Here is a 14,535-nt window from a genome sequence, read left to right on the forward strand (position 1 = left end):
AGGAAGTGCCACTGATGGACAACTTGCTTTTCCTTGTCTCGCTATTTTGGGATGTGTGAACTCTTGCATTGGTGTCCCCCCCCTTTTTCTGGGGATCTTGGAATCAAGAAAAACAATGCTGGTTCTAACTTTCCACGCAGTGATTTCACCACGGTGCTATGACCCATTTAAGAACATCACTTACAAGTGTAGTGCAATATGTACCTGTGACAGGGCACCAGCCCCGAGGCCACTCTGTGACTTAGGTTAAAGAAATCAACATTTGCCTGTTGTTACCACTTTGTCTCTCTAATGCTTGGAGCATTACTGACCTGAGCATGAGCTGCAGGGCTCTGGGCCAGGCATGATGGCACTGCCCCATATAGATCCTGCAGGTTTTCTCACAGTAGAACGGTCACTGCCAATTCCAGGACAGGGATGGTGCTCATCCCAGGCCAGGAGCATGCTGCTGAAGTCAATCCATATGCATATCCCACTCCATGTCCCTCTGCAAAGGCACATCCCTGAGAAAAAGCAGTAATTTGGTCACCAGCTCTGACCTTTGCATTTTCCCAAAGCCTGTTTGATGGCCAAAGAAATGTAGCAAGACTGGGACTGGGCTTGTTTTCCAGATGGACTCTATGAGATATTTAAACAACTTTTCTTTTCCTCTTTCTGTTTTGCTTGTTTGTTTTCTCCTCAAGCCTGTCCTGTGTTTCTGCCTTTTGCCATTCAGGCCTTCCTTTTAAAATCTCACCTATCCCTGAACTTAAGAAACACAAGAAGGAAATTTGCAGCTGGAAGGCCAGTGCCTGTTGGGGCTGTGTGTCCCCTCCCTGGGATCTTCTCCCTGTGAATTTCTCTCCTTAAAGCTGCAAGTTTCATGCAGAGATGAAACTCCTCAACCTGAAAGGTGTCTGTTCCCACTGGACATTTTTAACTCCTGAGGGCAGGGTCAGGACCATTTGGGTTGTGATCCTAACAGTTATCTCCCAGCAGGAACAGGAGCATTTCCCAGCAGGAACAGTCCCTAAAATGAAACACGGAAGCTCAGATGATTTTTCCAAGCCCAGGTTTGGTAGGGGAGGGTGCTGGGAGGGGACTTGTCTCCTTTCCTGTGGAGAACAGAGGGATTTGAGCTGGTCCAGCCCCACGCAGGGCCAGGAGCTGCCACGTCTGGTGGGAGCTTCATCCTGCTCCTTAAAGCAACTTATTTATACTGTGCCTAATCCACAGCCCATCTCTTCTTATTCTGTTCTGCTTCATTCCAAACTTCTTGTTCGAGCTGGCAAAAAGCAATGACCAAACTCCTCAGTGTAGCCACCCCCAGATTAAGTTTGTGCTGTAGATACTGTTTTGTAATTCCACTTTCCCTTCACGTGCAGAGCAAACCCATAATCACCCCTTGCAGCTATTTAACCTCTTACATTTACACACTAATGGAAAGCAAAGATATTACACGCACATAGTTAGGCTAAAAAAAAAATAAAAACGATGCACAGGATGAGGGAGGCTGTTCACTCTCCAGAAAGAATTTTTTTCTGGAATACTGAGTACATATTAGCCAGCAGAAAGGATTGTTTTCTGTCGTGTGTGTGAGCGCGTGGGATTTTGGTTTCAATCACAAGAATAAAAAAGGTTGGGTTGGATGAGGTATGTCTATTTTTAATGCTGAAAACTGCATTACAATGTGCATTTTTATATACAAATTCTTACTATTTTTTTTAAATTTGCCTCTAGTATCTTCATTTCTAACCTAGTATATAGAGGTTTTTAGTTTTGTAAATACTTATTACATGCACTGTCCTAGTAAAAGTTGGTTTAAAATGCACTCTTTGTGACCCAAAACTGACCTGCTCTTCACAACTAAAACTGCAGTACTTGATTGTATTGACAAACATCAATAAAACTTATTGTATAGAGGTGGGCTCAGCTGTGCTTTGTGCTGGGACTTGCTCTGTCTCACACAGTTCTCTTACACTCTATTTCCACCTCAAATCATCTTGCTAATTCCCAGCAGATTCCCTAATGGTTATTGCATGTTTCTTGTGATTAAGGAAGACTCCTGTCTCCAGAAATTCAGTTTCAGAAAAGGTTGAAACCCAGATCCTTCCAGTCTGGTGATTATTAATTTGAGGGATTCAAGTTGAAGTCTTAGGGATTCTCTTTCCATTCTGTGTGGTTTTTTTCCATTATTTTTTTTATCCTACATCACACACCTTGTGCACAGTCAGCCTCCATCCTGAGCAAGTCAGGAACACTCAGGACTGGTGAATCACCTGCAGAGCACCTTCACAGGCTCACAATCCAAAGAGAAGAAAATGTGTTTTCTCACCTGATCTCACCTGGCAGAGACAAAACATCTCCAGGGAAGCTTGGCTAACACACAGGCACCTTCAAAAGCTCATTCCAAGGAGCAAGCCATCCTCCTGCTGCCATTCATGATGCTCCCAGTGAATTCCCTGGTCTCTGCACCATCATCACATGCTGGATTCCAGCACCTGAACTTCCTTCCAGGCTGAGAAGGAAAAGGGGCCTTTCCAAAGGCCCTCCCTGCAATGCCCAGGGTCAATTCACCCTTGTACCAAGAACCACTCCTGGTCCTCTTGGCACTGAGGATGCACAACTTCATGATTTGAGTGAAAACACAGCAGCAGTGGCTACTTAACAAAGACATCTGGGGATTTTACTTCTTTCCAGGGAAACTAAAGGGTTTAGTACACATCTAAATTCAGGCCCAAAGAGCTCTAGTCTTTAAACAGGAGTTCTTTGCTTGTCAGGAGTTCCAAACATTTAAAATTATAAAGCTGCTTTAAAAGAAAAATATCTTCTTTTAAATAATTACATGAATCCAGCTGCCCCTCTGGCAGAATAATGTGGAAAACCTGGTATTTTACAGCTCAGATCTGCAGCACAATACAAAAATATACAACAGACCAAAATTCCACATGTTCCCAGGACAAGAATCCATTTATACAAGGAAAACCCATTATAGCATCACACAAAAGACTGGCACTTGAAGGAAGCAGACTACAGGGAAAACTGGAAGGACCTGTGGCAGCCAGATTCCCACATGTGCATGCAGCCTGACAGAGCCACCATGTGCTGACACCTCTGGGGAGCACCACGGCCACTTCCCAGTGTCACAAGACATACTGGAGAAATAACAAGTCACATTTAAGTTTATAAACATTTCCATATGATGACTTTTTGTTTTCAGTTATTAAAAGCTTCCAACCCTTTCTAGACGTGCCATTCTCAAGCTGTTTCTCCCTTTTTGACCAGCTCCACTAGGAAAAGGTTTTAAATTCTTGAACACAGCTGTGGTAGAATGTTCCTGGCCACCAGCACCAGCTTCTTTTAAATATCCATGTCCCCAATTAACCCACCTTTCCCTTTAATTTTGGGGCAATTTTTACCAAGTACAGAGGCTGAGACTGTGATAAGTTAACTCCTGCATCCTGCTCAAGTCACTTTTGTGACTGACTGCAGCACAGCCAGGCATTCTATCCCTGTACACCTCCACTCCCAGATCTGCACTCCACAGGAGATGGACTCCCATGAACTTTGTGGGTCCCTTTCAATTTGGGGTATTCTGTGATTTAAACAGGAATCTCACTTGGTGCTCTGGGCATATACAGCACTTTTAAAATACAGGATGCATGGATTAGGAACACAGGAGCACCCAGAGTGGCTGCAGCAGTGTGACAGCAGCTGTACAAGGGGGTACAAAGTGCAGCAGGTGCCTGTTGGATTACAGGGTCAAGGACACAGGAGGAGCAGCAATTAGTGACACCCTCTCCCAGCAGGGACAATGAGTCAGCTGGGATTACCTGCAGGTATCAAAGGTGTCTCACAGAGCCATCAGCAATGCAAAGAAATCCCTTCTCCCTTCTCATTCTGCCTTTAAGGCAACAAACCTCCCTGGAAACCTCCATTATCCTAACTCAGTACAGGTAACAACCTGGGCCACCAGACCTGTCTGGTGTCTCCTGTGACATCACTTATCTGGCAGCTGAGAATGACCTGCTGCTGTACCAGGGATGTGAAGATTCCCAAAGCCACTGGACAAGCCACTGACCACCAAAACACAACCCATGGACACAGGAGCAGAGGGAAACAGGGAGAAAATCCACACATTCAGACACCTGCCAATAACTGCAATGAAAAATGGCACAGGTGGACAAATCAGAAATCCTATGGAAAACGAGACACTCATGCACACTCAGGGAGCTGCACCCACTGTCCAAGTGCAGTCCCTTCCCAGATGATCCATGACTGAAGGGGATGCTCCCTCTTTTCCCAGCTGGCTCTGGCTCCCAGCTCCCAGCTGACAGTAGCAGGCACCGTTCTCAGGTGAGGCTAGCTGGTGTCGGCCGATGGCGCGGATCCACCGCTGGGTCTGACCAGAGAAGCAGAGCTGACCATCCCTTCGCCTTCAGGAAAGCCCTGGAGCTGCCCCAGAGCTCAGAGCCGCTGGCAGTAGAGTTCATAGAGGCTCTTGGCCATTCTCTGGGTCTCTTGGAAAGCCTCACAGCTCTGCTCCCAGCTGGGGGGCACCTGCTCCTCCCCGTAATAGGCGCCGGCGATGGCCCCCGCCATGGTGGCAATGGTGTCCGTGTCCCCCCCCAGGGAGATGCAGTAGATGATGGTTCTCTGCAGGGCGTTGTAGTGGTCAGGAATGTCAGGATCAGTGTCCATGCAGCGCAGGAAGGAGTAGATGGCAGTGGGGACGGAGCGCAGTGCAGCGATGCCATTGCCTGGAACACAGCCTGTCAGCACCCTCTGGGCTTCCTTCTTTGTCCCCTCCTACTGCAACTTGCTGTTGCCAGTGACTTTCCATAACAATATCATGGATTTTACCAGAAAAAGGTGCAAAAGTTTGTCTCTCAGAAATCCCCCAGTTCCCCAGTACCACTCACATCCTGCAGAGCAATTTCCAGTTACCCCAGTATAGCCTGGCCATAAATATCTACTCATCCCCATTCAACATGATGACCCAATAGCCCTTAAGAAATCTTGCAACGTTAAGAAACATTATGTAAGGTAAATTTCCCTTAGCAAGACATTTTTTCCTGTCAACACATAGAAGAAATCACTGGGTTGAGACTCAGAATTGCTGACTGATGTGTACAGGCCACTTTTCCAGCATATTCTGTGCCTGACAGGCAGCACAGGCTGAAGAGGAATCTGGGGGAACACACATCTACCAGGCTTGCTACTTAGTCCTGCTTCCAGCTTTCCCAACGCTTGTACTAAGAAAGTTACTCACCCAACTCAAACAAGACATCTTCTTTGGGAACACTGCTGAGCTCCAAGAACTCCTTGATTTTCTTTAGACGCCTGGAAAATGGTAAATCCTCAAATCCCAGCCTGCAAACAGAAAGTGCAATGAAGAGGAGAGAACATGAAGAGCCAGAACAAACCACCAGAGCAGGGTTAGGGCTTTCCCAAGCTACTCACGCTCGGGCATCACTGAGAGACTTGTCATCTGCCTCCACGTGCTCCATGTGGCTGATGAGCTGCTCCAGGAAGGTTTCCCTGCTGAGCCCTTCCTGCAGCGCCAGGTGCACAGCCAGGGCCTGCAGGATGGCCCCGTTGTAGCCCAGGGAGTTGGCATGGGTCAGCTCCGCGCTCAGCTTTGCAAACTGCCAGAGAAACCCTGGTGTCAGCAAAGCTTCTTGCAACATTCCCCTGGTAGCAGGGACACCCAGAGAAGCCCAGAATGTTCCATTACCTTCTTGACATCCTGGATGTCAGAGTAGACGAGGGAGATGCTGGCCACCCTCATGGCGCCGCCGTTCCCGTAGGAGCCCTTCCCGTTGAACTGGGCTCTCGCAGGCTCAAACACGTCACTGCACTTGGGGCTCAGGAGCTTCTTGAAGACATTGACCACAGCCATCCCATAGCCCCTGTTGGGCTCCTTCTTGTACTCCTCAGCAAACCTGGTGTGGGCAGGGGGGAAAACACCAGGGGGTTGGTCTGTTGCTGGGGTTTGTGATTGGATGAAGCCTCTTGGTAAAGTGAATTAATAACACACACACATAAACCAGTGACAGTCAGGGCTCAGTGGTTCAGTTCTGCAGGGAAACAATTCCCAAAGAACAGTGTGAAAGAAGGATGTATAAACATCACCTTCCATAACCCACTTGTTTCTCTCTCAACTCTGCCTCAAAATAGAAGCAAACTAGAAACATTTCCGTGGGTCACAACCACAAGGAAAGTCTTTTGTTCAAGTTCAATGGAAGAGTTTTCTAAACAAAGAAATGCTTTCCCTTAAGTGGAACCAAATGCTCTCGGGGCTGGGGATTCAACAGGGAAATGGATAAACAGAGTCAAGCTGAGCTCACTCCTATTCCCTCACTAAATTAAGGGCAGTACAAACATAAATAGCAACAAATAAACATGAAACAAAATGGTTTTGGAATCTCCAAGCATTCTCCCTCCCAAAGGTGAACACACACAAGGCTGACACACAGCAGTGTTGCCCTGTCAAGGTAGCTTCAGACTCCACAGCTGACTCTGCTGCACAGTCCAAAGCATGGCAAAGCAACAACAAACTAAAGGATTAACCACCTCTTTCCTAACTTTTTCCCCTCCAAAAACTAGTAATTAGAAGTAGAATCAGTTTGCCTTAGCCCCTGTCCCCTTCCACAGTCAGTCACAGTGATGGTTACACCGTCAGGAAGCCTCATCCTTACCTCTTGGCCATGTCAACCTCATCAAACTCCTGCTTGGCCAGCAGTGACTGCACCACCGACCTGCTCATGGCTGTGTCGTCCGTGTACGGCAGCGACTCTGCAACGGGAGAGCAAAGAGTGACACCAGCAGCCAGGGACAAACTGCTCCTGCCCTTTGCCAGCACCACCCTCATCTCCAAGGCCTGACTGTCACAAGTTGCCTGGAACGGCTGCGGCTGCCCCTGGATCCCTGGAAGTGTCCAAGGCCAGGTGGACAGGGCTTGGAGCAGCCCGGGACAGTGGAAGGTGTCCCTGCCCATGGCAGGGGTGGAACTGGATGATTTTTAAGGTGCCCTCCAACCCAAATCTGTCTGGGATTTAAGTTCCCTGGTACTCTGAGGTTGACACTGCCATGGTGGTCAGAGTAAGGAGACACAGCCAAGGAGCTGCACCCACAGCTATAATGACACAGAATATACATCAAGATTAGTAAGAACAAGGAGAAGATGTCTGACATCCAGAGGCATATATGGACAAGAGAGTAAGGCCAACACAGAATTGTGGATGTCCAGGATGAATTGGGTTGGAAGGGACCTTAAAGCCCATCCTGTTCCACCCCCTGCCATGGGCAGGAACACCTTCCACTATCCCAGGTTGCTCCAAGCCCCATCCAACCAGGCCTTGGACACTTCCAGGGATGGGGCAACCAGAGCTTCTCTGAGCTACCTGTGCCAGGCTTCACCATCCTCATGGGGAAGAATTCTACCTCAATATCCCACCTAACCCTGCTGTCTGGCAGTGGGAAACCATTCCCCATGTCCTGTCACTCCATGCCTTTGCCAACAGCCTCTGTCTTTCCTGCAGACTCCCTTCAGGCACTGGAAGGCTGTAATCACTTCCTAAAATAACAACTCTGTGCTTCTCTCACTCTTCTCCTCCTCAAGTTTTGGTACCTCTGCTCCCTGCTGACACTCCAGCACTGCCATACCCATTCACAGCACACTGCACCTCAGCTCCCTGGAGTAAGAGCAGCATGGGCAGAGCAGAGCAAACCACGGGTCCCTCTGCATCAGCACAGGGGCACAAGACAGAGCAGGGCAGGGGACAGCCACGGCAGTCACAGCAGAGATGCCCCACAACAAGTGAGGGGTAAGGACTGGGGGCACCCACGTTTCGGGGGAGCAGAGGGGCTGGGGACTCTGCAGTTTGGGCACACTTCAAAGCCCAGTCCTGGAGATGCTGAGGGAGTGAGACACAAACATCTCAAAACTCAGTCCTGGGGGTGCTGAGGGAGTGGGACACAAACACCCCCAAAGCCCAGTCCTGGAGGTGCTGAGGCAGTGGGACACAAACACCCCCAAAGCCCAGTCCTGGGGGTGCTGGGGTCTAACCCGAATCTCCGGGGTGCCGAGTGCCGTGCCCAGCGGGGTGTGTGAAGGGGGGGACCAGGGGCATTCCCCGCTCCTCCCCGCGCTCCCCCTCACGCACCTCCACGTGCGCTCCCCGCCGCCTCCCCTCCCTCCTCAGGCGGCGCCGGTTCCAGCCCTTTGAGGAAACTCAGCAGCTCCGGAAGCTTCACAACGCTTCTGCCTTCGAAAACAGCTCCCAGGCAATCCCCCAACAACGCTCCGGCCAAGCAGCCCCGGAACCGAGCGGGGCCGGGCCGGGGACGAACCGGGAGCCGCCCGGGAGCCGAGGCCGGGCCCGCCGCCGCCATCTTGCCGCGCGCGGCGCCTTCCCCCTCCGGGCCGCCAGGGGGCGGTGTGCGCCGCAGGACCGAAGGCGCCTCCGCGCACACTGCCCCCTAGCGGCGCGGAGGACCGAGGTGCCGCCAGCACACCCCCCTGCTCCTTTAATCCCTCCTGGAATCCAGCTGGATTTGATCACCGTGGATGACAACTGGGGACAGGCCCTTTATTGTTTATAAATCTCCTCGGAGCGCGGGAGGCTGTAAACATCATCCAAGGGCCAGACAGTTATAAAACAAACTAGGAGGAGAATTCCATTCTCCCCAAACACGACACAGATGTCGCTTTTCCTCGCTACGGAACTGAATCACCGGGAGTTTTCCCCCGCGCTTGCACAACTCCCGGCGCGCTAAGCCAGCTCCAGCTGACTGCTCCTCGGCAGGTTCCTGGTGCGGTTGACAGCGTCGACCTCTGGATCAAACTTCTCCACGGGGACCACGAGTTTTTTCCGGGTGTCCATGCACTTGTTGTCCAGCTGCAGAGAATTGGTTTTGTAGCCAATATCGGTCTGAATGCGGTGAAGTTGTCGGTAAAGAGCATCCAAGGCATTCCTGGGAATGAGCAGAAAGGACAGGAGTTGGGATCAAATGCTGCACTGCTTCCCAGGAACAGGCTCCCCAAGGAATGGTCACAGCCCTAAACCTGCCAGAGCTCAAGGAACATTTGGAAAATGCTCTCAAGCACAAGGTGGGATTGTCGGGGTGTCCTGTGAACGGCCAGGAGTTGGTCTCAATGACTCTTCAATGTCTCTCTCAACTCAGGATATTCCATGATTTTAAACTGGACAGGAAACACCCAACTTCCCACTTTCTGGCAGTGTTTGGGCCTGTACAAACAGCAAATTCATCAGATACTCATTGTTTGGGGCAGTGAATAGCGAGCCCACACACTGCTCTGGGAGGGCAGCAAGAGATCTGCACCCGGGGAGCTGCCAGCCCACAGCAGCACTTCTGTTCCTTCCTTGTCACTCTCTTTTTTGTCCCTTTTGGAAGAGTCAGGGCCTGGATGAATTCAGAGTCAAGCAGGGGCTGTGGGAGCCCCATTCCCCTCCCAGCACAGACCTCTTGTGCCTGCACCCCACACCCACCAAACCCAAACACTGCTGTCCCTCACCAGCCCAAGCACCACAAGCACCAAGAGACAGGTGCTGGAGGTGTGCCCAGAGCAGGGACACCCAGAGCCACATCCCCTCAGGGCACTGCTGGACACTCACTGTGACTCTGTCCGCTTCTGCTGGAGCGCACGGATTATCTCCTCCAGCTGCTGGACCTCATCTGTCAGTCCATACTGAGCCTGCAGGGAGGAGAGGACAGCACTTACCAGGACTTCCACAAAGGTCACAGTTCCCTCATTTCCCTCTCCCCCAGCTCTGCCATTATTTCCTTGCTTTGCTATGTCACTGTAGGATCCATTGCTCAGCTGCTCCAAAACTCATCCATGTTTTTCAGAGCCCCCTTCCCAGTCAGCTCCCTGCAGGGCCAGGCCAGGGGAGGTCCCTGAGGCCAGGTGAGGTACCTGATCCCGGCACAGCTCCATGTGGGGCCGGTAGGTGCGAGTCTCCAGGCGGGTGTGAGCCACTTTCAGATCCAGTGTTCTCTTCCGGATTTCTTCCTCCAACTGCCGGATATCCTCCTCCATTTCAGCAATTTCCTCCAAGGTCTAAGGATAGACGTGTCATGAGGGAAAGCCCAGGATACATACTGGGAAACTGCCCTCATGTCTCTGGGAATTTTGCTGTGGTGGGGATAGATTTTACTCAAGGATTTCTGAGGACCTAATCCTCTGCTTCCACATGGACTAGGATGGTGCTGCTGAGGCAAGGGGTGAAATAAAAAGGACAAAACCTGGCAGTGCTGCCAAGCAGTGCCAGAGCAGCACTTGTGAGAGGTGGGATACTGCTGGGATCGTATGTGTGCCACTGAACAGCAAACATGTGGAAACTACGCTCAGGCCAATCACTTTCCATGTAACAAACAGCCTTTGGGATTCTATTCCCAGCCAGGGTTGTAGCTGATGACCCAAGAAACAGCACTTACGTTCTGCTCCTGCCATCTCAGCTCACTAAGGGCTGCTTCCATGTCCCTCATCCTCTTCCTCAGTGCAAACTCTGTAGCTACACGCTGAGCATCCAGCTCATTGTTTGTCTGAAGAGAGAACAGCTCCAGTCACATATGGCTGCAAGGTGTCTGTATCCCCCCAAGCTGTGCCTGGAAGGTTGAGACAAGCCCAGGAGCAAAACCAGCTGGGTTTGGCTGCTGTCACATGCGTGTAGCCCAGTAGCCAAAAGGCAGGGATTGATAGCCAGGCATGCATCCTCCAGCTTGCTGAGACTGCTGCAAGCTCTGCAGCATAACCAAGCTCCTACTAAAACCAGGAGGGCAGCTGCTCCCAGACAGACCCAGAGACCTCCCTGCCACTCTCCCACACCAGACCCAGAATGGCACCACAGATTCTGGGCCAAGGGAGCCATTTACCTGGGCAATGGTAAGTGTGATTGCTCCTCGGAGATCCACTGAGGCTTTCATTTCTGCATCAGCACGCTCCTTGTTGCACTGGGTGTACTGTTCCCACTCCCTAAGTGCAGTGGTTCTGTGAACAAATCAGTTGCAAAAATAAATTGTTTGCAAGACATTTTAAAGCAACCACCTGCTGCAGGCCAGGATGGCAGCACAAAATGTTTCTGGAAAGCTGGAGGTCACATCTTGCCTGATCTCCTCAGAGCCTGAACCCCACCAGGCCCAACATCTGCTCCATCCAGGGACACATCCCATGGACAGGAATGCCAGGCAAGTGAAAATGAGCTGTGCCAGAGGTGACACCAAACTGCTGAGTGTCACCCACAGCCAAGCAAGGTGCCTGGCCCCTGCTGGGTTTGTGGTGACAATTTAGCTCTCCCCCAAAAGACTGTGGCTCCCCATGCCACAGCCAACTTCTGAGCTCTCTCCAAAATTGTACCCATCACATCTGGACACAGCATGGAAGGAAAAAGCATCCCAGGGGTTGGGGCAGATTTGGCCACACAAGGACAGATTCTTTCCTTACCCGTATGGGATCCGTGTTGGGTTGACCTTGAAGGAGATGTTGCCAGAGGTGGGATTGAAGGACACACACTGCCGATCGAGTTCCAACGCTTCCACCTTGTGCCGGTGGTCCATGCTCAGCTGCTGACGAATTTCCTTTAAGAGGCTGTGGAGAGCCAGGCTGGAGTCAGCAGGGAGCAGGCTCAGGGCAGGGGCAGCTCACAACTCCCAAAGCCTTCATCACCATGTCAGTCATCTTTGTGAAATGAATGATGAGCTCCCACCCACCCAGCACTGCCTGCCTGGCTGCCCCAGGCTCTGCACTGGTGTCGCCCTGCAGCTGTGAAGGATTTCCACAGAGTATCAGGGCCTGGGAGCTTTAATATCTCATGGCCACTGATTCCTAAACCAAGGCAGGTGGCACAAGAGATCTGGGACAAAATTTCCAAAGGCTGCTTGTGAAGACCTTGAAAACCATCCAGGGTTCCTGTGTGGTTCCCTGTCTGCCTGCCCATCTCAGCCTGCCATTAGAGGCACATTAAATATCTGGGGCCAAGCAAAGAGAGCAGTCATAAGCTGAAAGCTGTCACTCCTCACCAAAGCTGTCTGAAGGCATCATCCACTCGCTGCTGCAGCTCTTTTTTGGTTTTCTCAATCACCTTCACCTCTCTGAGTAGCTCCTCTTCCACAGGATCCCTCACCACATCGATGTCACGACGGCTCTCACGGAAGGTCAGGCACTCAATGGCAACATCCAAACACAAGTTCTTTGCCTGGATGGCATTTTCTGCTGCTTCCTTCACCTGGAAGAAGCAATCGACCAGGTGTGGGGGGGATCTTTTAAGGATGGGAGAGAGAAAGGAAGGGGAACCCACCCCTATCATCATTAAGAGGGACTCACACTGTCTTTGCAGTTCTGAAATCTTTTATCAAGTCTGGAATAAAAGTTGCCAGAGCCGAACGCCTTAGTCCTCTACATCTGCCATTTGCATTGAGAATCACACCTTGCTGGGGGTTAACAACTCCAGAAGCAGCAGCAGCCTCTGGGTTTAGAACTCACAGCATCAGAGATTTCCCATTACTATTCTCAATTTAAACCCCAAAGTTTTTGAAGGATGGTCCTAACATATTTCTTATTATCCTTCAGAGCTCTATAAAAAGTCCAAACAACAAAATCCACACAGAATTCCAAACAGGAGCATGCAATATACAGCTGCATGACATGGCTTGGCTCAGCCAAGAACAGAGTGGTTTATTTTCCAGAAAATCATTCCATCAAGTATGGATCTCAGTATAATATATATATGTATGTATATAGTGAGACACCTCCCTTGAACTCCAGATGGGCTTGCCCATTGCACAAGACAAGCCTCAATTATTTCACATCCCATGTTCAGAGTGTAAGTTAATTTCCAGCCATCTGCCTTCCCAACATACTTTGGTTAAGGCATCAATTTCCAAATCTAAGTCTGTGAGGCATCTGGCCAGAGTCTCTCTCCATCTGTCCACGGTGGTGATGCGATCTTTGAGCTGGGTTCGGCTGTTGTGCTCATCCCATTTTGCCTGGAATTAGAGAGAAATGCCATTACTCTTTTTAAAATTGTAGTTGTGAATCTTGCTGAAGCCTTTCTCCATTTTCAGGACTGACTGAGCCTCTCACAGGAATACAACATGATACCATGTGGAATTACACTCATTTACACAAATGAAGAGCTCACAGAACAACATGAGTGACAATGAATGTGAGAAACACACGCAGGGATTTTGTGACAGCACAGATTGCAAGTGGGTTTACAGAGTTTTAATGTCCATATTTAGCATGTTCTATACAGGTAAAGCCCTTTATTCCCTCATCTATACACCCAAATCTAGACACTCTCCCTAGCTGCTCAGCCCACTATCCTGACAAACCTGCCAGAGGGCTCACCTGGTTGCCGGTTTCATTGCGGAGAGCTCGTCCTTCCTGCCGGATGTGATGGGAATTGTAACGCTGCTGTTCGGCATCTGCTGAGATGAGGATGGAGTTGTTCTGCCAGTCTGGCAAGGTGAAGCGCTGGCCTGGCTTTACACTCAGGGAGGCCATTGTGCTGAACAGGTGACTGAAAGGGAGCAGATTTATGTGTTTATTCATGGGAATACACCTGAAATTGAGCTGCAGCCAAAAACTACAGAGCTCTTCAGAAGAAAAACAAAAGCTTGGCACCTGGCCTAATGCAGATACATGTCCTTAAAATAGGGGAGTGCAAGGGCAGGTGATGGGAGCATCTTCTGCCCTGGGCCAGAGGGAAAAGACACTGTGCACCTGTCCCACCTGTCCCTCCCTAGGATGGAACTGTTTGCAGGGACAAGGAGCTACTCACAGCACCAGCTTCCATATGGTATTTACTGAGCTTGGGTAAAAAGAGCTACGATGCGACTGATTCCGTTGTGCTACTGCTGAAGGCTCAGCCCACGGCTGGAGACCCCAGGGGACTCCAAGGCTTTGAAGGAACAGCAGAGTTTTTAGGCTTCTCATTTTTAACCCAGCACACCCTGCACAAACTGCAGACCTCACTGCAGAATGTCAGGAGCTCCCGAGGGAGCTGCAGGTGCCCAAACCTGGTCAGGGGCAGCTCTGGGACAGAATCCCTTGGCAGCGGGATATCCCGTGTGTGTGTGTGTGCCTCAGCGGGCACAGGGCCGGAGATACCCGAGCACAGCCACCAAGGGGCTGACAGGGATGAGCAACCCAGGAATTCCTGAAAGGAAGGAAGCGCGGAGCGAGGGCACAAAGGGGTCCGACCACAGGTGGAGGGGGGAAAGAGGGAATGGGGAGAAGGAGGGAAAGGGCTCAGCCAGCTCGGAACGGGCCCCACCCGGGCGGGTATGAGGGCGCCCAGCTCCGGACCGACCGGGCTGCCGTCCCCTCAGGGCCGGGCCAGGCCGTGGCCGCTCTCCCCTCACTGTTCCCGGCCCATTTCCCCCCTCTCCCCTCACTGTTCCCGGCCCATTTCCCCTCTCTCCCCTCACCGTTCCCGGCCGATTTCCCCTCTCTCCCCTCACCTTTTCCGGCCCCCTTTCCCCGCTCTCAGCGTTCCCGGCCGATCCCCGCCTGCCCTGACCGTTCCC

The 14,535-nt window shown here is 51.0% G+C and overlaps 2 protein-coding genes across 2 annotated transcripts; both read right to left on the reverse strand.

The window, feature by feature from the left end:
• Positions 1–2,640: 2,640 nt before the first annotated feature.
• ADPRS (ADP-ribosylserine hydrolase) lies at positions 2,641–8,378 on the reverse strand. The gene is made up of 6 exons (XM_033080598.1): positions 8,148–8,378; positions 6,681–6,777; positions 5,717–5,924; positions 5,443–5,627; positions 5,252–5,352; positions 2,641–4,739 (listed from the first exon to the last, which is right to left on the reverse strand). The coding sequence occupies exons 1-6, from the start codon at positions 8,374–8,376 to the stop codon at positions 4,447–4,449; spliced, it is 1,113 nt and encodes a 370-aa protein (XP_032936489.1). The 5' UTR covers positions 8,377–8,378; the 3' UTR covers positions 2,641–4,446.
• Positions 8,379–8,615: 237 nt separating this feature from the next.
• TEKT2 (tektin 2) lies at positions 8,616–13,733 on the reverse strand. The gene is made up of 9 exons (XM_033080829.1): positions 13,355–13,733; positions 12,865–12,990; positions 12,025–12,230; positions 11,450–11,593; positions 10,882–10,996; positions 10,444–10,551; positions 9,923–10,066; positions 9,621–9,700; positions 8,616–8,958 (listed from the first exon to the last, which is right to left on the reverse strand). The coding sequence occupies exons 1-9, from the start codon at positions 13,556–13,558 to the stop codon at positions 8,757–8,759; spliced, it is 1,329 nt and encodes a 442-aa protein (XP_032936720.1). The 5' UTR covers positions 13,559–13,733; the 3' UTR covers positions 8,616–8,756.
• Positions 13,734–14,535: the final 802 nt, after the last annotated feature.

This window comes from Catharus ustulatus, chromosome 26 (assembly GCF_009819885.2).
Source record: "Catharus ustulatus isolate bCatUst1 chromosome 26, bCatUst1.pri.v2, whole genome shotgun sequence".
In the NCBI taxonomy this organism is placed as follows: domain Eukaryota; kingdom Metazoa; phylum Chordata; class Aves; order Passeriformes; family Turdidae; genus Catharus; species Catharus ustulatus.

What these genes read in the sequence shown, in the direction of transcription:
- ADPRS (XM_033080598.1), bottom strand. Translation starts at nt 8,376, where the DNA reads ATGGCGGCGGCGGGCCCGGCCTCGGCTCCCGGGCGGCTCCCGGTTCGT. An exon ending in GAGGTTGACATGGCCAAGAG is followed by an intron (nt 5,925 to 6,680) that starts GTAAGGATGAGG and finishes TGCCCACACCAG; the next exon opens with GTTTGCTGAGGAGTACAAGA. An exon ending in ACATCCAGGATGTCAAGAAG is followed by an intron (nt 5,628 to 5,716) that starts GTAATGGAACAT and finishes TTTCTCTGGCAG; the next exon opens with TTTGCAAAGCTGAGCGCGGA.
- TEKT2 (XM_033080829.1), bottom strand. Translation starts at nt 13,558, where the DNA reads ATGAATAAACACATAAATCTGCTCCCTTTCAGTCACCTGTTCAGCACA. An exon ending in GCAATGAAACCGGCAACCAG is followed by an intron (nt 12,991 to 13,354) that starts GTGAGCCCTCTG and finishes CTCTAATTCCAG; the next exon opens with GCAAAATGGGATGAGCACAA. An exon ending in CCAACACGGATCCCATACGG is followed by an intron (nt 10,997 to 11,449) that starts GTAAGGAAAGAA and finishes ATTTGTTCACAG; the next exon opens with AACCACTGCACTTAGGGAGT.